A 26,249-nucleotide genomic window follows, 5' to 3' on the forward strand; every position below is an offset into this window, starting at 1 on the left:
TGACGACCTGATTACTTAGCGCCTCGACATGAATACTAATGAGAGAGGTAAGTCTAATTCTGCCTCACACAATAGAAACCATCTATATGTGGGTAAAACAGCTGTAAATCTTGTTGTTTTAGAGATTTAAATCCAAAGCTTGTCAATCGAACATCATCAGTAAAGGATGAAATAGAGAAGTGACTGTCTAATTCTGATTTCACACAATAGAAACCATCTATATGTGGTTAAAACAGCTCTAAATCTTGTTGTTTTTAGAGATTTAAATCCAAAGCTTGTCAATTGAACATTGTCAGTAAAGGATGAAATAGAGAAGCTGCCGTCTTATTCTGATTTCACACAATAGAAACCATCTATATGTGATAAAAACAGCTTTTTTAGGGATTTAAATCCAAAGCTTGTCAATCGAACATCATCAGTAAATAATGAAGCTGCCGTCTAATTCTGATTCACACCATAGAAACCATCTATATGTGGTTAAAACAGCTTTAAATCTTGTTGTTTTAGAGATTTAAATCCAAAGCTTGTCAATCGAACATCATCAGTAAAAGATGAAATGGAGAAGCTGCCGTCGCCGGCCAAGCGGGGTCAGGTGTTTTTCTTTCACACTCACTCTGTTTAACCACCAGTCTAAATGATTCTGAGCCTGAGCCAGAGGGAGATTTAATAAGCAAAATGAATAATGTGGAGCCTTAAAATGCTGCAAAACACAAAGTACAACAACAACAACTCCTCCAAGATTTATAAGATGCAGGATTTTGGACGACATTTTTTTTTTTTTTATCCCCCCTGAGTCCAAACGAAGCATCGGGCCAGTGGTGAGCAGAGCAGAGCAGAGCAGAGCAGAGCTATTATCATGATTAAACAGCCCAAATAAGTAATGTTGTAGGTCTGTGACCTGCAGGAAACAACAACACCGACAGGAGGAGGGAGAGCAGCCTCGTTCACCGGTTGTAAATTCCTTCTTTCACAACACAAACTCTGTTTCTGGACCGTCAGACGTCACACACATACACATAAACACTGACAGATGTGAGATCCTGAGCTGTCACTCTGCCAATAACCAGCAGCAGCAGCAGCAGCAGCAGCAGCAGCAGCAGCCTAATGCAAATGAAATGTGCATCTGCTGAGATTACCTCCTCCACTTTGGCTCACGTAACAAATAACTTTATACAAGACTCGTCGTTCCACTCGGGAGATAATTCGATATAAGTCTGCAGCTGCTGCTAAACTGTTGAACATCGTCACCACCACCACCACCACCACCACCGTGCAGAATCAATCTAACTTGTATGAGAAGCTGCAATGGAAAAACTTTAAATTAAGACTCAGACAACACAAAGATAATCACACGTAGTAGCTAAGTGGAGTGTTAAACCTTCAGTATCTGCAGCGAAACACACCAGTAATTAGGACGCGATTATAATTTTAGAAAAATGACGACAATCCACCTGGGTTTATCTGGAAGGAAGAGGAAGTACAAGCAGCTGAACAAAGAGAATGAAAACACAGCAGCAGCAGCAGAGACTCAGACTCAGACTCAGGTGAGATGTGACGAAACACAGCAGCTAATAACTCTTCCGCCTCCGGGAAGGAAAGAAAACAGATTAAAATTATTTCATTAGGATGAATTCAAATTTTCCCACAGAGAGATTTTAAAAACTTTGAGTCCCAGGCCACAGTGAGAGTGTTTTATTGTTGCCTTGTAAATAAACAGAGGATTCTGGGATGTTTTGAGGAAAGTGACTTAGATTTTCAATTATTAAAGGAATAGTTCCCCCCAAAAAATGAAATTCATTAGTCATTATTGCCTCCCCCTCATGCTGATGAATACTCCGGAGTAGTTTTTTATTCCTCAAAGTGCATCTGGAGACCCGGGAGGCCGGTTCCTAGTCCAACGAAATCCTTAGGGCCCAACACAAAAACGTCCATAAAACTACACAACAACCATTTAATATTCCTCCACACTGCTCGTCCACTGCAATCCAAGTGTCCTGAAGGGAGATAGTCCAGAGTTTACTGGAAACTACCTCATTTAGGAAATTTTTACAGCCTCAACAGTCACGCGGTGCACACAGACTTGACCAGACTTGCCTAAATGAGGTAGTTTCCAGTAAACTCTGGACTATCTCCCTTCTGGACACTTGGATTGCAGTGGACGAGCAGTGTGGAGGAATATTAAATGGTTTTTGTGTAGGTTTATGGACGTTTTTGTGTCGGGCCCTATTACTCTCATATAAAGTTTCCATTGGACTAGGAACCGGCCTCCCGGGTCTCCAGATGCACTTTGAGGAATAAAAAACTACATGAGGGTGAATTTAATTTTTTGGTGAACTATTCCTTTAATTCAAGATACACAACCATCAAGTCTGAGACAGAATAACTGACCCACAGTGTTCAGCAGCTCACAAAAGCATCATAAGAACTAAATCACAACTCCTGCAACATCTGTCCTGCACAAATCACACTCCTCGTCCTCCTCTTCTCCACACAAACACCCTCATCAATCTTCCTCCTCCTCCTCTTCCTCCTCCTCCTCCTCCTCTTCCTCCCGTCCCCGCAGACCGAGCACCAGACCTTCAGAGCTTTAAACTCTGCGCTGCTCTGATCTCACCTCTTCCTCCTTAACTCACCTCATTAGTCATGTAAAGTGTGTTTGAAGTGCTCTATAAATAAAAAGTATTAAAAGCACCATGACACAATTTCACAGCCCCCTCTTTCTTTCTCTCTTTCTTTCTCTCTTTCTTTCTCCTCAAGTGAACCTAAACATCGTCTTGACAACAACAGACCGTCGTGGAGCTTTTTGAACTTTTCTGAACTAATGGACTAAACCAGGACCGGGTTCAGTCTCAGTCCAGGGAAACAAACTTTTAATGTCTCATGAACTTTTCAGAGGCTCCACTCACTCAGACCAAAACAACAACATCAGGCAGCTGCACTCAGATTTAGTATAAAATATCAGCAGCAGCAGCAGCTTCATCCTCCAGAGACCGAGGCTCAGTCCGACCGACCGGTCCTGAGGAAGGAAACTCTCCGGGTTCTGTACATTGAGCATTTTATAAAAGCCCTCTCCGGGTCAAACACTCAGCTACACGCCACATTTATTCAACCCACTGCCTGCACTGCAAAAGCTCAAAATCTTTCAAAGAATATGTGTCTTATTTCTTGTCAAAATGTCTCATTTCTAGTCAAAACTAATCTCTTTTCACTTAAAATAAGACTCATCACCTATAAATTAACTTGTTTTTAGATCATTTTCACTTGTTTCAAACTAATTTTCACTTGAAATAAGTAGAAAAATCTGCCAGTTAAAGCAAGTTTTTTGTGCTTGTAATACGTAAGAAAGAAAAACTTGATCCACTGTCAGATTTTCTACTTATTTCAAGTAAAAATCAGCTTGAAATAAGTAAAAAGTGTCTAAAAACAAGCTGCTTTTTAATGTGATGAGTCTTATTTTAAGTAGAATGAGATTTGTTTTGACTAGAAATTAAATTTTGACTAGAAATAAGACAAATATTCTTGGTAAGATTTTGAGTTTTTGCAGTGTGAGGGCGGCTGCTGCTGCATTATGTTAGGAAGACGGAGACGGCTCTGCTGCATCTGGACGGCTCTGTGTGTGTGTGTGTGTGTGTGTGTGTGTGTGTGTGTGTGTGTGTGTGTGTGTGTGTGTGTGTGTGTGTGTGTGTGTGTGTGTGTGTGTGTGTGTGTGTGTGTGTGTGTGTGTGTGTGTGCGTGCAGGTGGTGGAGGTAAATGGTCTGGCTAAGTCGTTGCTGAGACAGTGCGGGGAGCCGCTCGCGCTTCTCCCTAACTGGGTTACTTTATCTTGTTTAGTGGCGGGGCGAGAAGAGGCCGCAGCTGTTCATTTGCCACCGCCAGCCTCAAACAGATTGGATTCCTGCAGAGCGAGCTTGCCTCCATCCAAACCGCCGCTGACGGGATGAGCAGAGCTTCTCTCCATCTCTCTCCATCTCTCTCTCTCTATCTATCTCTCCTTCCTCCTCCTCTTCTGCCGTAAATCACCACTCATCAGCCGCCCGGCTCACGGGACGGGACAGGACGGGACGGGGGGTAATCTCTCCTGGTCTGGTTTTCTTATGGAAAGTGACTTGTTATCCGTTTTGGCCTGAGGGGCGTTTAGACTGAGGACCGGCAGAACAGCCCATAGGGCAACGCTGCCCTACAAAGGCAAAGTGCAGCATCTGCATTTTTGGTAACACTTGAATAGGTATTCATAAGATTGACATAACACTGTCATAAACATCAATGAATACTTATCATCTCAAATAATGTCAACTTTGCATCAAAAGCACATGCTAAAGCACAGTTTGTGCATTAGCATCAATGAATACTTCTGACAGCTGTCGTTAAGTGTCATTCGGTAATTTATGTCACTTTTGATGCAAAGTTGACATTATTTGAGATGTTTTTGTTCTGACAACTTGACATAAAGACAATTTAAACTGTCATAGCAGACCTAATGGACAAACTTTAAAAAATTATGTTAAGTTCTCATAACAAGGAACATCTCAAACAATGTCAACTTTGCATCAAAAGTGACATAACTTACCGAATGACACTTAACGACAGCTGTCATAAGTATTCATTGATTGTTATGACAGTGTTATGTCAGTCTTATGAACACATATTCAAGTAAAGTGTTACCGCATTTTTTTTTTCAATCAAAAGTGTGGCTTATTCTCTTCAATCTGGTAGAATTTGATATTGGTAGTGCTAAAATTTCCAGAGTTATTGGGCGTTTTATTTTGCTGTCCATCCAACAAAGCACTGTGAAACCAAGACAAAGTGCAGTACTGAAGAGTACTGTACTCCCTACGGTAACCCTTTAATTTACAGGTCGCTAATTACGTGATAATATCAAGACATAGCCAAGAAATAACAATTCATTGCATTGTAATGTCAAGAAATAGCCTAGAAATAACGGCCAATTTCATAGTATAATGTCATGTTTCTCATAAAGGCAAAAGATGACTCATGCTTTTCACGCTTTGAATTTTTTGGGAAGGCCAACATTTTTTCTCCACCACCAAGTCCTTGCAATCGTCCCAGATATTTCTGGGCTATTTCTACACAATCAATCGTTACTTCTTGGCTGTATTTCTCTACATTACTATGAAATTGACCGTTATTTCTAGACTATTTCTAGACATTATGACGCTATTACTTGTTATTTCTTGGCTATTTCTTGACATTATTACATAATTAATGGCCTGTAAATTAAAGGGTTATACGTTTTATAATTTACTCTATAATTCCATTGGAGGAAAACCAAGCCAAAGTGCCGTATCTGCACCAAAACCAAGGCAAAAGTGCAGTTATCTGCCATAAAACGGTCAAAATTGGTCAGAAAGACAAACTACAAAATACATTTAATTCAGTCCATCTTTATCTAATCAATTATAGACTTGGTAGTTATTCATAATTTGATGCTTAAAACCTGACAATGAAAAACACAAAGTTTGGCATTTTTACAGATACTGCTGAAGAGAAGGAGGAGGAGGAAGAGTGGCCCCACTATGACTGCTGCTGCTGAGGATGATGATGAAGATGTTGTAGGAGTGATTCACAGAGACCCGACAGCTCCATAGAATTTTAATCTGAGATCTTTCTTAGTAACACGTACACGCGACAGTTTGTGCATTAGCATTCAAGAGTTTAACACGGTTCCTCTCTCTTGAACGTCTGAGGTTGTAAATGCTTCTGAGTCACGCACGCACGCACCTTAGAGGGGCAGTAAACTGAAAACACACTGATTAACTTCTTTCCTTTTTAAAGCTGCATTGTAAAAAAAAAAAAAAAAAAAAAAAGATGAAGAAAAAAATAGATTAAAATGTGTGTATGTGTAATGTGAGAGTGTTGAACCCACAGAGGATTCTCTCCATCATAGCGCTCTCATTAAACTCAGCAGCAGCTTTGATAAAGCCACTGTTCACTGATTATACAGACTAACACAGCTGAAAGTCTTAGAGGCTGAGTCGGAGGTTCATCATTAACAACTTCAGGAGGTGATACAACATCAAAACTGAATCCGTCAGGTTGTTTCGGCATCTCCTCTGCCCTCTGGTGGCCAGAAAAACTTAAATATGTATCGTTGAAAGTGGGAAAACCAACCTGGTAATAGGAAGCCTAAAACATCTCTGCAAAAACAACACCTGCATCTTGTGTAATGCAGGTAAAATAATCAACACAACTCTGAAACCGACTGAAACCAAACGGTAGAAAAGCTAAGGCGACACACGGCCGAGAAACAAACTGTTGTCATTAAAGGAATAGTTCACCAAAAAATTGAAATTTAGTCATTAGTAACTCACGTCACACAAAAACGTCCATAAAACGACATAAAAAGCATTTAATATTCCTCCACACTGCTCGTCCACTGCAATTATCCAAGTGTCCTGAAGGGAGATAGTCCAGAGTTTACCCGTAACAACCTCATTTAGGGAAATCCGGTTAAGTCCGCGTGCATCACGTGAACATGAGAGTGCTTACACTGCAAAAACTCAACCTCTTACCAAGAACATTTGTCTTATTTCTAGTCAAAATGTCATTTCTAGTCAAAACTAATCTCTTTCCACTGAAAATAAGACTCTACACATTAAAAAGTAGCTTGTTTTAGACACGTTTTTACTTTTATATTATATATTTTATACACTTTTATATTTTCACTTGAAATAAGTAGAAAAATCTGACAGTGGATCAAGTTTTCCTTTTTTATTACAAGCACAAAAAACTTGCTTTCACTGGCAGATTTTTCTACTTATTTCAAGTGAAAATTATCTAAAAACAAGTTAATTTTTAGGTGATGAGTCTTATTTCAAGTGGAAAGAGGTTAGTATTGACTAAAATTGAGACATTTTCACAAGAAAGAAGACAAATATTATTGGAAAGATGTTGAGTTTTTGCAGTGTAGGACTATTTAGGCTGTAAAAATGTCCTAAATGACGTTTTTTCCAGTAAACTCTGGACTACATCCCTTCAGGACACTTGGATTGCAGTGGACGAGCAGTGTGGAGGAATATTAAATGGTTTTTGTGTAGTTTTATGGACGTTTTTCTGTCGGGCCCTATTATATATGAGTCACTAATGACTGAATTTCATTTTTTGGTGAACTATTCCTGTAAGATGTGTTGGATATGGCTCGAGTCAAAGGTCAATCTAGTTCCCTAAAACACCACAAAGTCTTCAGTATAATCACACGCAGGACTGAGGTTTCCCTTCGTCATGACGCCTCTACCTCTGGAGGTCTTTTTCTGGACAGAGATGATGTCATAAAGCTCCCGAGAGCGCCGCATCAGACGTGGCCCGCCGCTGACAGCTTGATATCTGATATTTAATTAAAGGCCAGAATTGATTGGAGCCGTGTTTCCTCCTGTTTGCGGCTCCTGGCCCTGACCTTCAATCAGACAAACTGACAGTCCTCCTGCTTTCCACTGGCAGACACCGAGACAAAAACACACACACACACAGCAGCTGCTTTCACTGATTTATACACATTCAACCAAAGAACAGGGGGGCGGGACTAATTAGAGAAACCAGCTGCTGTTGTGATCGGATGAGGAGAAAACCTGCAAACCTCAAACAGCGCACGAACTTCAACCACCGATGCACATGAAGGCGATAAGTGCTGCCCTATAAAGGCAAAGAGCAATATCTGCATTTTTTCAATTCTTTTTTTTTTTCTTGACCAATCAAAAGTGTGGCATATTCTCTTCAATCTGGTAGAATTTGATATTGGTACTGCTAAATCTTCCAGAGTTATTGGGCGTTTTATTTTGCTGTCCATCCAAAAAAGCACTGTGAAACCAAGGCAAAGTGCAGTATCTGCAAAGAGTACGGTAACACTTTAATTTACAGGTTGCTAATTACATGATAATATCAAGAAATAACCATTGTAATGATTGCATTGTAATGTCAAGAAATAGCCTAGAAATAACGGCCAATTTCATAGTAATGTCATGTTTCTCAGAAAGGCAAAAGATGACTCGTGCTTTTCACGCTTTGAATTTTTAGGGAAGGCCAACATTTTTCTCCACCAAGTCCTTGCAATCGTCCCAGTTATTTCTCGGCTTTTTCTACACAATCAATCGTTACTTCTTGGCTGTATTTCTCTACATTACTATGACATTGACCGTTATTTCTAGACTATTTCTAGACATTATGACGCTATTACTTGTTATTTCTTGGCTATTTCTTGACATTATTACGTAATTAATGGCCTGAAAATAAAATGTTATACATTTTATAATTTACTCTATAATTCCATTGGAGTAAAACCAAGGCCAAGTGCCGTATCTGCACCAAAACCAAGGCAAAAGTGCAGTTATCTGCCATAAAACGGTCAAAATTGGTCAGCAAGACAAACTACAAAATACATTTAATTCAGTCCAGCTTTATCTGATCAATTATAGACTTGGTAGTTATTCATAATTTGATGCTTAAACCTGACAATGAAAAACACAAAAAGCTGTTTTTCTCAGTTTGGCATTTTGACAGATACTGCACTTTGCCTTTGTAGGGCAGCAGTGGGGTCAGAGGACGACTCATGCAGGTCGACTGAAGGTCCCCGTTCCACATTTTTCTCTCTGTATCAGCTCTTTTACAGACCCAGCGCCCTGCGACACCCACTTGCCTGCCACCGAGGACAGGAAGGGACAAACAAACCGGGATATGTCACAGACGATAAGGCCGCGCCGCTGGACGAGACAGATGCTCAGGCAGGGGGTTTACAGGGGCTGAGGTTGGAACAACTGTCACATCTGATCTCAGCTCTGCCGCGTCACGTTGCGCTGCCAAGTCAGAGTCAGACTGTCAGTCGGCTCGGGGTCGAGGGGCTCGCTTACAACAATGAAGAGCAGCGACGGAGGAGCTGTTTGTTCTGCACATTTCTGCATCCACACATCAACTGTCACGCAGCCGAAGTAAAGCCAGCCGCCGGAGGGTTTAAAAGGGATAGTTAAGTTCACCCAAAATTGAAATTTCACTCATTATCTCCTCCCCCTCATGTGGACTAAGGGCTGGGAGAAGTTTCAGAGTCCTCCGTGGCTTCTCTGAGTTACAGGGGGTCTCGGCGTAGCAGTGCATGTCCATATAACGGTTGCAAATGGATACCAACTGTCTTCGTAACAAAAAGACACACCAAAAAACATCCAGATACCTCCATGCTGCTCGTATGTAATGTCCCTCTTGTATTGAAGCCCCGAAATGCAAAATTGTCCCAAAAAAATTAAACAAGTCTATATTTCAAGCTTGTTTGTAGAAGAAGCTCCTCTTCCCAGTTCGTCAAATTTCGAACCGGGAAGAGGAGCTTCGAGAAGCTTCCACTATATAACAAGCTTGAAATATAGACTTATTTATTTTTTCGGGACAATTTTGCATTTCGGGGCTTCAATACAAGACGGACATTACATACAAGAGGTATTTTGATGTTTTTTGGTGTGTCTTTTTGTTACGAAGACAGTTGGTATCCATTTGCAACCGTTATATGGACATGCACTGCTACACCGAGACCCCCTGTAACTCAGAGAAGCCACGGAGGACTCTGAAACTTCTCCCAGCCCTTAGTCCACATGAGGGGGAGTAGATAATGAGAAATGAAATTTCAATCTTGGGTTTAACTATCCCTTTAAATAAATTCTTGATGGCATCGCAGGAAACGGTAGAAAGCACTCGGCTACTAAAAAGTCAGAGCATGAACAGGAGAACCCAGTGTTCTGGTGGAGTTTAACAAAACAATGGATTCGCTTCAAAAGCTTTGAAGGTTCTGCACAAAGCCATCTGAACACCGTGCCAGGGGGAAGGTTGTTGCTTTATAACATGGTGGATTACTTCCCCAGAAGGTTTTTTTTTTTTTTTTTTACACAACACTGTTGGGAGTTTCAAACCACAGAGAATCTGTTGGTTATGGCAGAGCGACCGGTGAATTGTAGCCTATATGTATTGTATGGATGTATGGATGTGTAAAAAAATCTGTTTTGCCAAGTCCAAACCTGTGGAAAATCAAGACTTTCAATGTGTGAAGAGCAGAAACGTGTGCTGCTGGATCTGCACACTACAAAAATTCAAAATCTTACCAAGAATATTTGTCTTATTTCTAGTCAAAACAAATCTAATTACACTTAAAATAAGACTCATCACATTAAAAAGTAGCTTGTTTTTAGACACTTTTTACTTCTTTCAAGCAGATTTTCACTTGAAATAAGTAGAAAAATCTGATAGTGGAGCAAGTTTTTCTTCTCTTCTCTTTTCTTTCTTCTAAAAACAAGTACATTTTTAGGTGATGAGTCTTATTTTAAGTGGAAAGAGATTAGTTTTGACTAGAAATGAAACATTTTGACAAGAAATACGACAAATATTCTTTGAAAGATTTTGAGTTTTTGCAGTGGCAAAGAAGATGTGAGCATGCATGGGCTGAGTGAGGCTTCCCTCCTCCTCCTCCTCCTCTTCCTGCTGTATCACTGGAGGGAGTTTGCAGGTCTCCGAGCTACAAGCTGTGATTTGTACTGCAAGAATCTGCAGGGATCCACTGCCCCGACTGCAACAAACGCACTGTACACACATACAGTTCATCCAACAAGAGTCACACGTCACATCGTCGTTGAGCTGGAGTCATGTTAGTGCATCATCTGGACAAGCAGGAGCTTCGCTGCAGCCACGAGCGCAGCAGGTTTCCTCCTCACACTGACACATATTCTGTATCGACTGTAAGGTTTCCAGCTGACTCTGACAAAAAATAAAAGCAAAGAAACTGGTGCAAAACTCCTCAACAGCCTCTGAGATGAATGAATGGACTTTATGCTCGAAGGCCGTATAGTAGAGGAGTCTGGTGGTTCGCTCCGTTTGGCGTCGGCCGACTGATTTGTTGTATCTTGTATTTACTGTTCTGTGTTCTCCGTAATCTGGTATCACTGTTCTCTGTTGTTGTTTCCATGTGCAGACTGAATCTGAATCCAGAGGGACAGTGAAGTATCCGTCCATCTGCCCATGCATCCACTCCATCATCATCATCCCTCGCTCCGTCTCTGGTCTGAGACTCAACACGATGGAGGAGGAGGATAAACCGAGGTGTTTCCTCGACGTGCAGCAGCAGCTTTTTATTTCCAGCGAACGTCCACAAATAAAGATTATTTTATAATTAGACAGAGAGATGTAGTGTATTATCCACCTGAGCTTTTTTGCTTTAATATCTTGAATTATCTTGTGTTTTTCATGGTGTTTTCTTAGCCTAAAAGTTAAGGGATAGGTCAGAGATCATTCACTATTTGGATAGGAACTTCATTTGTGATAAGTAACAGTTTATAGTTAAATGGAATAAATATAAATAAATGCAGATGTTACAAGAGAGAAAAGGCACATGCATACATTTACAGCATATGTTTAGATTAGGTGTCTAGCAGTAGTGTGGAATGTACCCTGAGAAATGTGTTTCTTGTCATCTACCCATCTCTGTGGGTCATAGTTTTTGGGGGATACTTGACACTGTATCTATGTTTAAGTTAGCTTGGTCAAGAGGTTAAATGTCAGAAGGTATAGGTTAGATTCTGTTTATAGATCCTGTCTTTGTCTGACCATCTTGGACAAACCTATCCTTATATTGGAAAAAGGTGGAGTTCTAGAAAACATATATAAGGTTTGGGGTTTAGGCCAAGAGAGAGAGATCTCACATTGGCACCAGAGATGCTCCACGATTCGGCATTTTTGTAGGCTACACTGTTCTTCTTCTTGTAAACTTCTTTTTTGAATACAAGCGAAGACGTGTCAGCGGTGATCCCTTCTTTTCATCAACACATCAATATACCACAGAGACTCACACTGCTCCACATGAACACAGCATGAGGATTTATCTGTAAATGATGTTTCTGTTTCTATCAGATCTGGACCTGACGTCTTCCCATCATGGAGACTCTGGGTTTCAGCTTGAAATGGGAAGTGTATTCTTTCTTTTTAGCTGAATGGCTCTGACCCCCCTCCTCCTCCTCCTCCTCCTCCTCCTCCTCCTCCTCCCCCCTCTCCCACCCTATCCGCTTCCTCCTCCTCCTCCTCCTCTTCCCTCTTCCCCTTTTCCTGGCTGAACCACACAGGCCACCGCAGTGCTGCCTCTGGCCGCGTTTGATGGACTGAGCTGCAGCGCAGATCTGAAACATCGGACTTGTGGATGATTATCAGTGTGTGTGTGTGTGTGTGTGTGTGTGTGTGTGTGTGTGTGTGTGTGTGTGTGTGTGTGTGTGTGTGTGTGTGTGTGTGCAGAAAATATAACATATAATGTGTTTTTATATAAGATAAAATATATTTCCTCATCCTTCTCTAAACTGACTGAACGACTCTCCTCCAGTCGCCCGCTGTATCCAATCATCTCCGGCCGAAGTGGCGCCTCTAAGTGGAATTAGAGGCAAATTGGGGAGTTTATATGGAAAGTGCGTGCAGTGCAGAGTGTATGTGTGTATATGTGTGTGTGATCAGTCCGTGGTGTCTCCATGAATCTGCTCCAATCCTCCCTCAACTCCCGCTTTTACTAAAGAAAAAGGAGAAGTGACTTGACTAATATCAGAGGAGATGAGTGGAGCTGAGGCCGACGGGGCTTTTTTTCTTTTTTTTCTGTTTTTTTTCTGGTGGCGATGTTGTGTGAAGAGTCTGAACAGTCGGCGTTTGTCCCCTCTGTCATGTCTTCCCCTGGCAGAGTTGATTAACATTTCACTCACGTCCAATTCAAAGTTCAGGCTTATAGATGAGGGGAGGAGGAGGAGGAGGAGGAGGAGGAGGGAGGGAGGGAGGGAGGGAGGAAGGAGAGAGAGAGAGAGGGAGGGAGGGAGGATGGATGAAGCAAAAACCCTCCAAACACCCACGTCGGGCCAGTTCCTCAGGTTTTCTGCATGTGAATGTGAATGTGAATGTGCATCGACACCAGCTCTTTCTTCCTAGGAAGAAGGGATGGATCATGGATGGATGGATGGGTGGATGGATGGGTGGATGGATGGTGCGGCGCAACACTTTGCGGACACTTCAGTACCAGTGCTGCGCTGCGCTGCGTGGATGCAACAGCCTCCTTCCTTCCTGGCACGGATCGGAATGATAATCAGGTGCGAGCTCCTTTTTTTTTTTTTTTTTTTTTTTTTCCTTCTTTGCCAGAGAGGATGTTTGACAACCAGTGCATGCACTCGAACTCACTCTAATATTCAATAATATATATTTATATAAATAAATAAATATCCATCTGCCGGAACTCAACTTGAACACACTGACTGATCCGTGCATATTTCACAAAAACCCCATCATCATCCAAACGCTTCCGCTCATATTTCGTGTGTTAATCCGCCAGCAGCAGCCAGCAGCCCGAGTCTGCTCGCAGCCAAAGCCCTGCACAGCAAAACCAAAAAAAAAAGAGAAAAAGAGAGAGAGAGAAGAGAAGAGAAGAGAAGAGAAGCCCCGGCTGGTGTCTTACCAATGTGAATGATGGAGTCGGCGCTCACTGTGTTGCATTGCAATATCCACAGGGAATGAAACAACAATATCAGCATTTCCATCTCCAGTTTGAGCCAAAAAGGCGCATCCACGGATCCACCTCGCTGATTTCTGCGTTTTTCTCCAGTGATGAGCAAATCCCAAAAAATAAGCGTCGGTGCGTAAAAGCAGCAGCAGCGGTAACAGCAGCAGCAGCAGCAGCAGAGGTAGGAAACAGTGCTGAGTGAAATCACCACCAGCAGCAAAACAAAAAAAACAAAACACACACAAATCCCAAAAAACCCAAAGTGTTGTTGTTGGCCGCCGCGGAGTCGCGAGGTAGAGGAAGGGTAGAAAGAAGAAAAAGAAGAAAAGAAAGAAAGAGACAGACGCTTCTTCCAGAGCTCCGGGGAGGAAACCAAGCAACCAAGCCGAGGAAGTGATGAGGGGAGCGGGGGAAGGAGGAGAGAAGACACCGCTGGGTTGGTTTGTTGTTTCAGAGGTGGAGATCCGCCGGACGAGCTGCTCTGACTCTCTACCTCCGAGTCTGAGACATAACACACTGCAAACTGCGGAGGAGGAGGAGGAGGAGGAGGAGGAGGGACACACTCTCTCTCTCTCTCTCTCTCTCTCTCTACACCTCTCCTCTATCTCTCTCTCTCTCTTTCTCTCTTTCCCCCCCGACCCACGTGACTGCAGAGCCTCTATCTATCCACGGCGCTGGGAGCCCGAGCGGAGAAAAGAAAGAGGCGAGGGATGGAGATGGAGATGGAGAGAGATGGAGGGATGGAAGGAAGGATGGATGGAAGCCGGTGCGCAGCGCGGAGGTAGAGTCTCTGGTTCTGTTCGGTCGGTGGCGGCTTTTTCCCCACTCAAACGGGCGGATTCGGACTCGGAGCGCGGAGAAACTTGCCACAGTCCGAAGTTGAGCTGATTCAGCTCCGACCGACCGACCGGAGGATCTGATCCGTCACCACCACCGCAGCTGCTGCAGCGCCGCGGAGCTCTGAAGCTGTTGCATGTGTGGATGGATGGATTTTTTTATATATATATTTTTACTCCGTGCGCTGCTGCAGACGCATCGCTTCACTCCGCTCTAGCTTGTGACTCTCGATGCCCCAGCCGCCGTGCGTAAATGTGGTTTTAATCCCGTGTTTTCAGCCCCTGTTTCCTCGCTGGAGGAGCTCGGACGCAGCAGCAGCAGCAGCAGCTCCAGGACCAGAGACCTGAGACCTGAGACCTGAGCGGCTGGTTTCACACTGACGCTGATTTTCTGTGCGCAATTCAGTTCAATTCAATTCAATTCAATTCGAGCTGTGAGTTTCTGAATGAACGTCAGGGTTTTGGTGTGACAGCGACCACCACCACCACCACCACCACACACCGGCAGCTTGGAGGAGAGGTTGTGGAGCCTCTAGCTGTAACCTCCCAGCAGCAGCAGCAGCAGCAGCAGCAGCAGCAGCAGCAGCAGCAGCGGTGGTTGGTTTCTACTTCTACTCGGGATGTTTCTCTGCGTAACGCTGAGGCGTCCGGACGGGAAGCCAGCGGATCGGATCGAGGCTCCGTGCGTAAAAATCTCCCACGGAGGATCCAGAGAGGAGGAGGGAGGAGGATTCAGAGGGGGGAGAGGGAGGTGTGTGTGTGTGTGTGTGTGTGTGTGTGTGGGGGGGGGGGTCTCACACACGCTGGTGGTGTCCCGGCACTAGAGCAAGAGGAGGTGAGACGTGTTAACGTGTTAACGCGCAGCCAGGATGATGCAGCCGCGGGGAGTTTTCTCGTTCCGCTGCTGCAGCTCTGAACCTCTAACGAGCTGTAATGAAGTCCTGGGTGTGTTTGTCGTGTGTAGCCTGCAGCAGCCCGACACTGGAGAGGTTATACACACACACACACACACACAGGCTACACACACACGTCCTCGGTTTATGTGTGCATGTGACGTCACTGACCTGTCCCGTGATGCCATTCCAGGTGATGTGATGGAGCAGAAGAAGGAGAAGGAGAAGGAGAAGAAGGAGGAGAGCGGATGTCAGACTACTACTCTTGACCTTACAATTAAAGGATATTTCTTGCAAATAATTGAGACTCAGAAATGTCTTTTAATTGTTCGGTTCAGTCTAGTTCGGCTCAACAACAACGACACCAACAATGAGCTGCACAGGGAGGAATCACACATCTGGAATCATCTACAACTAACTCTTACTAAGTTAAACTCATTTGTCCCATTCAATCACTTCAAATTATTAATTAATTAATAAATTCCCTGTCTTTCGTTTGTAATTGTTTCCTCTGATGTCTTCTGTTCTGTCCTTTACTGTATTTCATTGTGTAAATGAGTCTTGCCTCAGTGTACTAACGAGTTTAAATAAAGGTAACTAAACTAAACATCAGTTTCAGCTTCAGCACCACACCGGGACCGGACAGCTCCCTCTCTCCCCCTCTGGATCCAGGATATAATACTATAATAGATAATAGATATAATAGAGACCTCAGGTGTCTCTGTACGGAGGCCCAGAGGGGACAAATCTATCTGCAACACTGATGCCAAACTATTATCTATTTAGTTTCCATGTAATTAGATTTATTTTGACTGAGAAACTCTCTCTTTTCTTGAATAAACTCTATCTTGTTTGGAGGATAAAAATGAAAAGTTGGTTTATTCAACAAAGCTTTCATCAGTTTCTGTTTCTTTTATAAATGTGTAACTGTGTGCAACTTGTTTTGAACCTGAATAAATGCTTTTTGTGCTGACGATGGAGGCTCAGTCTGAAGTGATCAATGATGAGCTGGCCCCGGTCAGTGTACGCATGTAAACACCTGCACTTCACCTCCATCAGGGTTATTATTGACTGTTCAAGCTCATCTCATAGAGAAAGAAAGAGTTTCCCTCCACCTCCACGTCATTACAATCAATACCTGTCATCATTTTAACACCTCTTAATATCAACCTCATCATCACGAGGTTGTATAGGGATCAATACACCAACACCAACTCATATGGGACCACCAGCTTCATCTTCAATATGAAAACTCAATCACCATCCTCATTATCTGAATAACCCTTAACTATTTATTTATGCAGTATTTATTATTTCTGTCCAAAAGAGAGAAAAAAAACAACACTTATTTCTAACTTTGATGATTTTTGATATAAAACTGTGACATTCTGTAGCTACGTGGTTTTCACATCGACATCATTACACTGCATTAGACTGCACTGCAAAAAACTCAAATTCTTTCCAAGAATATTTGTCTTCTTTCTTGTCAAAATGTCTCATTTCTAGTCAAAACTAATCTCTTTCCACTAAAAATAAGACTCATCACCTAAAAACTATCTTGTTTTTAGATCATTTTCACTTGTTTCAAACTAATTTTCAATTGAAATAAGTAGAAAAATCTGCCAGTGAAAGCAAGTTTTTTTTTTTTGCTCGTAATAAGAAAGAAAAACTTGCTCCACTATCAGATTTTTCTACTTATTTCAAGTGAAAATCTGCTTGAAAGAAGTAAAAAAGTGTCTAAAAACAAGCTGCTTTTTAATGTTTTGAGTCTTATTTTAGCTATAATTAGATTTGTTTAATTAATTGTATAATTAGAGTGTGTGATATTAGATTTACAATGGACTGTGTTGCATTATTGCATCTTTTGAAATTAGATAAAAATGACTAGAATCTTTATAGATTATTGATTTATTTTCACACACACACACACAAACAGACACACACACTTGGCACCAGCCTGTTGCTGCAGGGTCATCACTGTTGTCCACTGGTGGAACATCACACCTCCTACTGGCAAGAAGCTGTTACTGCAACGACTTCTGCACTGAAACACAGACACAAACAGATCATGCGTGAATGTAAAACATGTCCACTATGAAATAATATATAAATAAAAACCTATAATATCTCCTCCAGATTAAATCCAGACAACAATCTCCCCCACACACTGCTCATTGCTCCTTTATAGGCAATGTAAGGCAAATGTATTCTCATAGAACATTACCATATACACAGAGGTCATTCAGTGGTCTCAACAGACATAAAAGAAGCATAAAAATAGACGGTAGCAAAAGCACATTAAGAAAAAAAACCAAAAACAATATCCTGTAAAGTGCCTTGAGATGATGGGTATTGTGAGTTGGTGCCATACAAATAAATTGAAGTGGATATAAAAACGCAGATTAAAAATAGATAATACCTCATCACAGAGAGAGGAAACAACGGCAGAAGATGGGAAATGTGTAGTAATGTACGAGCAGCACAGAAACACCTGTTTATAGCACACCGATGGAACTGTAAAGCAGATAAGAAGATAAGAACATGTTATTTTGCATGAATGACGATAATGTTTAAGGTATTTTCAGGGCCGTTGCTAGGAATTCTGGGCCCCCTTAAAGAATACTAAAGTGGGCCCCTCCCCCTAACTTTTCCTTTTATTTTCTTAGACTACGTATGTATTATCGTTTTTTATTTAGCCTTCTTTGTTTTGATGCTAATGCAGCATTACACTGCAAAAACTCAAGTATCTTAGCAAGAATATTTGTCTTATTTCTAGTCAAAATGTCATTTCTAGTCAAAACAAATCTCATTCTACTTAAAATAAGACTCATCATATTAAAAGTAGCTTGTTTTTAGACACTTTTTACTTCTTTCAAGCAGATTTTCACTTGGAATAAGTAGAAAAATCTGATAGTGGAGCAAGTTTTTCTTCTTTATTACAAGCACAAAAAACTTATTTTCACTGGCAGATTTTTCTATTTATTGTGAATTTAAGTGAAAATTATCTAAAAACAAGTAAATTTTTAGTAATGAGTCTTTTTTTAAGTGGAAAGAAATTAGTTTTGACTAGAAATGAGACATTTGGACAAGAAATAAGACAAAGATGTTGAGTTTCTACAGTGTACTATGAGTATTAGTCAGGGTCTTACGCAGAATAAATCAGTCAACAAAGATTAGACTACTGGGGTTTTTTATGGGCCCCACTGGGCGCTGGGCCCCTAGAATTATCATCACCTTTCTCCCCTATACAACGGCCCTGGGTATTTTAGAACATGTGCTTCAAGTGGGAGCAGCAAAGTCTGACAGCTCTGAGGTTTTACGCCACCGTTGCTTTATTTCTGTTTTGTTTTTGTCGTATCTTGATGGATCCTCTAGTGGGGAGAGGAGCTTCTTCCCTGTCCCAGCTGAGATGATGAAGAGGTGTTGGCATGGTTGTCCTGCTGCTGCTGGTGCAAAGGTTAAAGGCTTGGAGGTGGACACGTACGGTACGATTGATCCTTTCTGCTGTGAGGCATCATGGGAAATGTCAACTCTCTGCCCCCAACCAGAGTGATGATGACGGTGAAGACTCAGAAAATAGACATCATCATCATTTTTCATATCATGACAGTACTTGTGTACATCCCACCAGTTAGCCATATTCACACAGCGTCGCCATCTTTGCTTACGTCGTCACTAGTCGGGGTGGGAATGGGAAGATTCAACGCTGCCACATAATGTTAGCTTTAGTTGCAGCTAATGCCAGCTAACTTAATTCAAATCAGTTTAACCCAAATGTCGTTTTACATTGAAATATGGCCCGATGTTCCTTCGGACGTAAACAACCCATGCCTTCTTTCAATCTGTATCAACCAGGAAGCGATGAAAGGAAAGCAGTTTATCAGACTCCCGATGTTTGTACGGCTTGAAGCCAGGGACGCAGCAGTTAAGTTTGTTTACCCACCCCGAGTGATGACGTAAGGAAAGATGGCAACGCTGTGTTATTATAATATGGTTCTTTGAATTTGAAAGCTGCTCCAAATGCGGCTGACGAATCCTTTGCCTGTTCTAGGAGGAAAACATTAATGTGATCTCTGTTTTTATCCTTGTTGTAGCAGTAGCTCCCAGTGGCTACATGAGATGTGCAAGATTTGCTGTGAGAGGTTCTTCCATGTTAACATCATACATCCAATAGTTTACAACGACGAACGGACATCTCGCAGAAAATCTTGCGCATCTCACGCAGCCACTGGGAGCTGCTGGCTTAAAACAGAGATCAGATACATTTTTTCCCCAACAATTTTTCCATGTGGCGGCTTCAGGACACTTGGGTCAGTACAGACGAGCAGTATGGAGGTATCTGGATGTTTCATAGTGTGTGTTTTGGACGATTCAAAAGTGAACTCTATCCGCCGCCATTATATGAAAATCCGTTGCAAGCCGGACCCCCCCTGGAACTCCTAAAGAGTTGTGATGACTCTGAAAGTTCTCCAAACCCTTCCTTGTTCATGACGGTGAGTAGATGATTGGTGAATTTAAGATTAAAAAGACACTCTTTTTGGTATAATAAGAGTAGAAGGTAAAAAAAAATGGAATTTCAAAAAAATTAAAACGTAAAAACCAGAATTTAGGAAAAAGTAAAACGGATTATATACGGCCCTAATAGATCATCCCATCTTCCAACGCTTGACACGGCCAATCGGAGGAGGTGCGTCCGAAGCCGTTGTCTCCGTAGTAGATTGTGAAGGCTGGGTCTTCCGAAGGCTGCAGCTCATGTGAAGGGACACAGCTCATGTGAAGTTCTCCATGAAGCCATTGCTAGGATAAAGAAAGACTTAACATCCTGAGGCACTTTTAAAAACTGATATCAGGAGACTTCAGTCATGTTTCCCTGATGGACTCACTGGGGGATGTGGAGGAGAGATGCTCACTGAAGATGGTAGAAGTCATTCTGAACATCTGGGATCATCCACTTCATAACACCTAGATGGACGGAGAAGAACGGAGAAGTGAATTCAACACCACATATGAAAACAAGTTCATGTTTTAGTGCAAACGTTATTTTAATGTTTAAAGTCTTCTGGATGGTACTGTGGGATCAAACCTTCTCTGAGTCTCAGTCCTTGTTTGCAGCCAGTGAATTAGTTGTTTTGGTTTTAAATCTGTTTGCTTGGAAGTCATGAATCATCATATAAAGGCGACTGATTATATTTATTCTGTCTGCTGCATGTTCCCTCTGCCACCTACAGTTTACAGATCTGATGCTTCCCGCTGCTTTAAGTGAATTTGCCTGGGAGCCTGCCTGAGCAGCGAGCGCCTGAAGAAGAAAATAAAATAAAAAAAACAAATCTGGAGCTGCGTTCAAAGCAAAGTCTCACTTTTGTTCTGCAAAGTCCTCGAATGTTCCTCGACTTTATGTCTCTCCGATGGAAACTTGATCTGCAGCTTGTCTTTTACAAAAAAGAAAAAGAAAACCTCGGCAGCTGAATCAAGGCAGCGTGAACAGATGCGCGATGACACAGCTGATCACACACAATAATCATCAGCTCTCAATCATCTGATATCGTGTCAAATGTCGGCGCAGAAATCATCCACTCACCCCGAAAAGACTCGGCTCCCTCCAAAAATAAACCTCCTCCTCTTTAGCTGCCTCCATCTGTTTTGTCGGCACTAACTCCAGCGTGGATGACAATCTAATTGCATCCTCATCTCTCTCTGGTTTAATGGGCTGTCAGGTAGCATCATTACACACTTTCATTGCTTCCCCGCGCAGCTCACATATCGACAAAAAAAAGTGACAATACATGTGTGTGAATGTTTGTGTGTTTGTGTAATGGAAGGAAGGTGCAAATGATCAGAGGCTGGTGTGGCATCGTGCAGAGAGAGAAGTTAAAACAGGAAGGAAAGAACCAGAAGAACGAGCCGCACACGTCGGATTTTGTGACATAAACATCATATACTGTACATACTTTGTTCAGCCATGACACTTTGCTGAGGCTGTTTTCACCTCCGTTTGTTTGCAAGCAGAATTAAATCTGACCTTTTGTCTCTCTGAAGTATAAAGCATACGTCGTTAAACACCCTGTGGTGTGTGAGTGGCCTGGTTTGTTATAGACAACATGAGTCACCAGAGTCGGATCTTCACACCTGTCTCAACAAAAATTAGGGCCCATTCACATGGAGCGTCTTTTGCACGAGCGTTTCCATTGTTTTCAATGTAACCGCGCAAAATCCGAAGCGACGCCGACGCGCCGCGCAAGCGGTGTGACGCGCCTTTTTTTACGATGAAAATATCTTAACTTTTTCGAATGCCGCATGTGTGAGTCATGTGCGTGTCATGTGATCAGAACTGACCAATCAGCTGCACTGACCTGCTTCACCAGCAGCAACAAGCAGCTAGTCTGGGGCTGTTAACTCGCTGTTTTGGTGAGACAGACCTTTCCGTCAAAATAAAAGCACCAAGCTAATAAAATGCGGCAAAACTCTTTAATTTAAGGAATATAATTTACAAGAGAGTCCCCGAGCCATTACGTTAACATTTTGCTTTTATTGTTTTTATAGTTTATGTTTATTTTATAAGTTTTATGTTGGTGAACACTTTTATTTTGGTGAATTTGGTGATTCCAGTATCCGCTACAGACAGGAACCAGAATGCAGACGGAATTTGAGGTAACGGACACCAGACTCTTCGCTTGTCTGAAGAGCCTGGTGACGCGAGGCTAACAAGCAGCCCGGCTCTCAGTGCTTGCCCGCTTTCAGCAGCTCCCTCTCGGCGAGCGGCAGCTCAGTTCTCCCCCGGTCCAGCCCGGATCGCTACTCCATAGCTGCCGTAGCAGCAGTGTGATACCAGTACATTTAACCGCATTTTTAACTTTTATTAGACACAAGGTAGGGAGTTCACGTCTCGCCTGCCTGCCTCCTCTCCACACGGCGGTGGGTCCTCCGTTCAAACTGACAGACAGATGGAGCAGTGAAGCTGCTGAGAGGGATTCACGGTGCTTGAAATCTGATCAGCTCTGTGTTTACTCAACTCCTGGTTAAATGACAGAATCGCAGACGCGACCATAGACGCGAGCTCAGAAGCGCTTTGAAAAACGATATAGATTTTCTTGGTACGATTATTGTCAGAGAAATAATCACCGTATTACGATTATTATACATCAGTAAATTTCACAACACTATGAATGTGTAAAATCAAATATAGTCAAAATATAATTACATAACTAATCTCTTAATATACAGTAGGACTAGTTATTAATCCCCCAGGAGAAGTGTTTGAAATATTTAAGTCATAATTCAATTCAAATCTTTATTGTCATATATACTGAAGACAGCGTCACACAGTACAATGAAATTCTTACTCCGTGATAATACCTCCGGCAACATTATAAAAAAACAATAATTTGTCATCTATACCAAATGTTTAAGTTTATTCTAATTATTTTTTTAAATTACAAATGACACGCTAACATTTAAATTCCCACCAGTTCATTGTTGCGTTAGTATCTGTGCATCTTCCTTTACTTTGGTGCACATCTGCTGATATGGTTCAGAAAGTGACGGTATTTAGGAATCTTTACGATCAATTAATTGTGGCGTTTAATACCGCGATTAATTGTGAAAACAAGTAATCTTGACATCCCTCCGTGTTTGGACACTGTTTTTGGTGTCTGTAATCATTGCTTCTGTTTATAATGAGCAATCAGTAGAGAACTTCATCTGTTTGTGGACCTATTTCATTATCTGTATTATAATTTGGCTTTTCAATTTCTAACCTCATCTCTACACACAAACACATTCCTCTCCTGCCATGTTCACAATCATGCAGTACAGACGCAGAGCAAGAACCACCCAGCTGTTAAACAGCTTCGTCCCACAGCAATCAGACTTCTGAACTACACAAAATTGACTTTAGAGCAACTATTTTAACTATTGCTTTTGATTTTCCTTCGTTTACTGACCATTTGATCTGTTGCTTTTATCTAAGATTTACAACCTGCTTATTTATTGTTTGAATTGCACTGGACTTTTTTTTGTGATTGTGAAGCATAAGAATATCAAATAAAATCTACTCTAAACCTATTGAATAATATAAATCAATGCAGATGGCTCATTTCAATACAGATGACAGGCTAAACGACAGAGTTGCTGGATGTCTTGAGATTTCTCCACACTTGACAGATGATAAATCTTTGACATTAGAGACATTTCGTCTTTCTAAATGATTGTAATTCAGTCTGTTGATGGTTCAAACGCTGCTGCAGGAGGCACATTATACTCCAGCGTTGGCCTCTCTCCTTAAACTTTATCTTCCTTAAACACGTGCACACTCTCTCTTTCCCTCTCTCTAAGTCTCTTGCATTTTCAATTTGAATTATTTTTGTTTTTAACATGTTGTTTGTCTGTGTGCTGTTTGATGCTCTTTGATTTGAAAGGTGCTAAATAAATTCATATTCCCTTCGTTGTCAAGCTGGGTTAAGTACAAAGCACTTGAAAATGGAACAAAGCCAAAACAACACCTCTCTTTATTTTTAACTCCCTTAATTTAAATCCAAGCTTTCTGTGCAGGATTTTAAAGTGGCAATCAAAACACTTGGATAAAAGTGCCCTACTGTGCACACACACCAGGTTATAAAGGTGTGTTTTGCCATATGTGGCCGGCACCAATCACCTTCCTGTTCTGAGGAATTTATTAGGGGTGGGAGAAAAAATTGATTCACATAAATATCGCAATATCTTTTTTGACGATTTTTAATTCTATTTTTTTTTCCAAAAATTGATTAACTTTTTTTTTTTTTGAAAAAAAAAAAAAAATTTGGAATTTTTTTTTTTTTGGGAATTTTTTTAAATATTGTGCAATGTGCATTTGTTAGCCTTTTTTACATACAGAGAGTACAGGTTTTGAAAAGGGTTTAAGTTCACTTGGAGTATGTTAAAGCAGAAGTAAGCGATCCGGTGGTTTTGGCTAATGCTGCGTTCCAGGCAGGCTTTTGAAACCGTAAATTACAGCTTCAAGTCACGACTTACGACTTTGTAGCGTCCCAGGCAACCCACTCGTGTTTTTCCGACCTGTTTTACCTGTGAAAGTCACTATAACGGCCACTCGTAACTTCTGACCCGTGAACTCGTACCAGATCGAACTGGTACCACTTCACGGTCTGAAAAACACGAGTTACGGGTTGCCGTGAACGCACCATAACTTCTTGTCAGCCGATGGAGTTACCAGCCCCCGCCCTCGTCATGGATTTATTGGTCCTCGTCCCTACGTCACCACATTCAGGCGCATCCCTTGGCTGCACACACAGCCCTGCATGCCGTTCTCTCTCCTCATTGGATAAAAACTGTAGGATACGATAAATGTTTTCTCTTCGGCTCAGAGCAGAGCAGAGTGACTGACAGACCCGTGTTTCGGTCCAAACACTCTATGTAAGTGATTGCTGTCGGAAGATATAACTATTTAAGACTTATATTAACACAAAAATATTGCTTACTTCTGCTTTAATTTATAGGTTCCTACAGTATTTGTGTGCAGATAAATGTTAAAAATTCAGACTAAAAATCGAGAGAATTGGCAATATCGCAGAATCGCAATTTAAATCTAATCGCCATCCAAAAAATCATCATATCATCCCAGCCCTAGAATTTATTGTAGTTTTAACCTCGCTCTATGCAGCAGCAGCAGTAGACAACGACGACAACGGGACATGATGAAGATGTTTGCAAAACAGAGTTAAGACTTGAGGAGACAGTCAGAGGATGATCTGAGCAGCCGCCTGCAGCAGCACATTGTTTCCTCAGCCAGGAGCAGTAATCAACTTTCCAAACAAAAGCAATAATGTTGTGCAGATTAGTCTGAGCAGCAGGGAGCAGCAGCCAGATCACATCACATCCATCAGCAGTGAGACAGCTGTATGAGGCCGAGCGGCCGCAATAAAAACACTTCAGAGCTCCAAACCACCAGAGTGTGTGTTTTTGTATGCGTTTGTGTGTGGAAACTAACTATAAATACTCTTGTCACTGTGTCTGAGAAGCTTTCTTAATGTGTGTGTGTGTGTTTTTTTTTTTTTTTTACCAAATAGCATCTAAATTAAATCATTTTGCTTTCATGTCAGGAGATTGTTGCCGACGTACTGTACCGGTGTATTTTTGGAAAGGCGGCGTTCGCAGGGCAGCGCGTCGCTCCGCTGTCACGTCTTCGCAGTTTGTTTTGAAGCTCTTTTCCCTCAGAGGCTGAACAACAGTGGAGAAGAAAAGAGTTCATCTGACACACAGCAACACCATCACTGTTTCACTGGAAATCTGTGTCATCGGCTCAACAAAACTTTAAATCAAACAACAGTCATTTTACTAAACAAAACCACTTTCAATCGCAGGGCAAACAAGATTTTAAGCAGCTCAGTTAGTTTGACTTGATTCTACATTAACACAGTGGTGTCAGTCAGTGGCTGTAACAACTTTTCTACAGTTAATTAACAGTAAAACAGATTGTATTGCATAATTGGCACCTCAGACAACCCCTGCACAATGATGTAACGTCAAATTAAGAAACTTTTAGACTCTTATTTCAAACTTTCTATGAAGAATCTCCAAGTGACATTTGATAATTGCTTGAAATTTGACAAACAAATAAACTGTGTTGTCAAACTGAGCTTTTTCCATCCTCACCGAGAACAAAATCTTTCATGCGATTATACAGTAAGTGGTCAGTGTTTTCCACCTCCAATTAGATCAAAATGCTGCTTTGTGAGATAATCACATAACCCCGGTTCTCTGCTGTCTCCACTGGCTCCCGATTATAAGCTTTTTAATGTTTGTTTTTTAAAGCCATTAATGACCTTGCCCCTATTGGCCTTATTTGTTTGAGATATTAAATTTCCATCAACATAAAAAGGGCTCTGCAGTCATCTGGCCAACTCTCTTAGAGGTCCCTAAAGATCGAGGAATGAACATCACGAGGCTGCTCCTAAACTTTGGACTTCACCCACTGATTTACAGACTATTAATGACCTTGTAGTTTTTAAATCCAAGCTCATGACTCATTT

At 41.7% G+C, this 26,249-nt stretch overlaps 1 protein-coding gene across 1 annotated transcript in view; it reads right to left on the minus strand.

Moving 5' to 3' along the window:
• Window positions 1–13,536, minus strand: part of LOC311003122 (glutamate receptor ionotropic, delta-1-like) — a gene marked incomplete at both ends in the record, with an annotated part of 637,202 nt that extends 623,666 nt beyond the window's left edge. The window contains one exon of the mRNA XM_083994807.1: window positions 13,455–13,536. Coding sequence (XP_083850933.1) covers window positions 13,455–13,536 — 82 coding nt within the window. The remainder of the gene's footprint in view (window positions 1–13,454) is intronic.
• Window positions 13,537–26,249: the final 12,713 nt, after the last annotated feature.

The sequence above is a fragment of the Trachurus trachurus genome (assembly GCF_905171665.1).
Source record: "Trachurus trachurus genome assembly, chromosome: 19".
Lineage (NCBI taxonomy): Eukaryota > Metazoa > Chordata > Actinopteri > Carangiformes > Carangidae > Trachurus > Trachurus trachurus.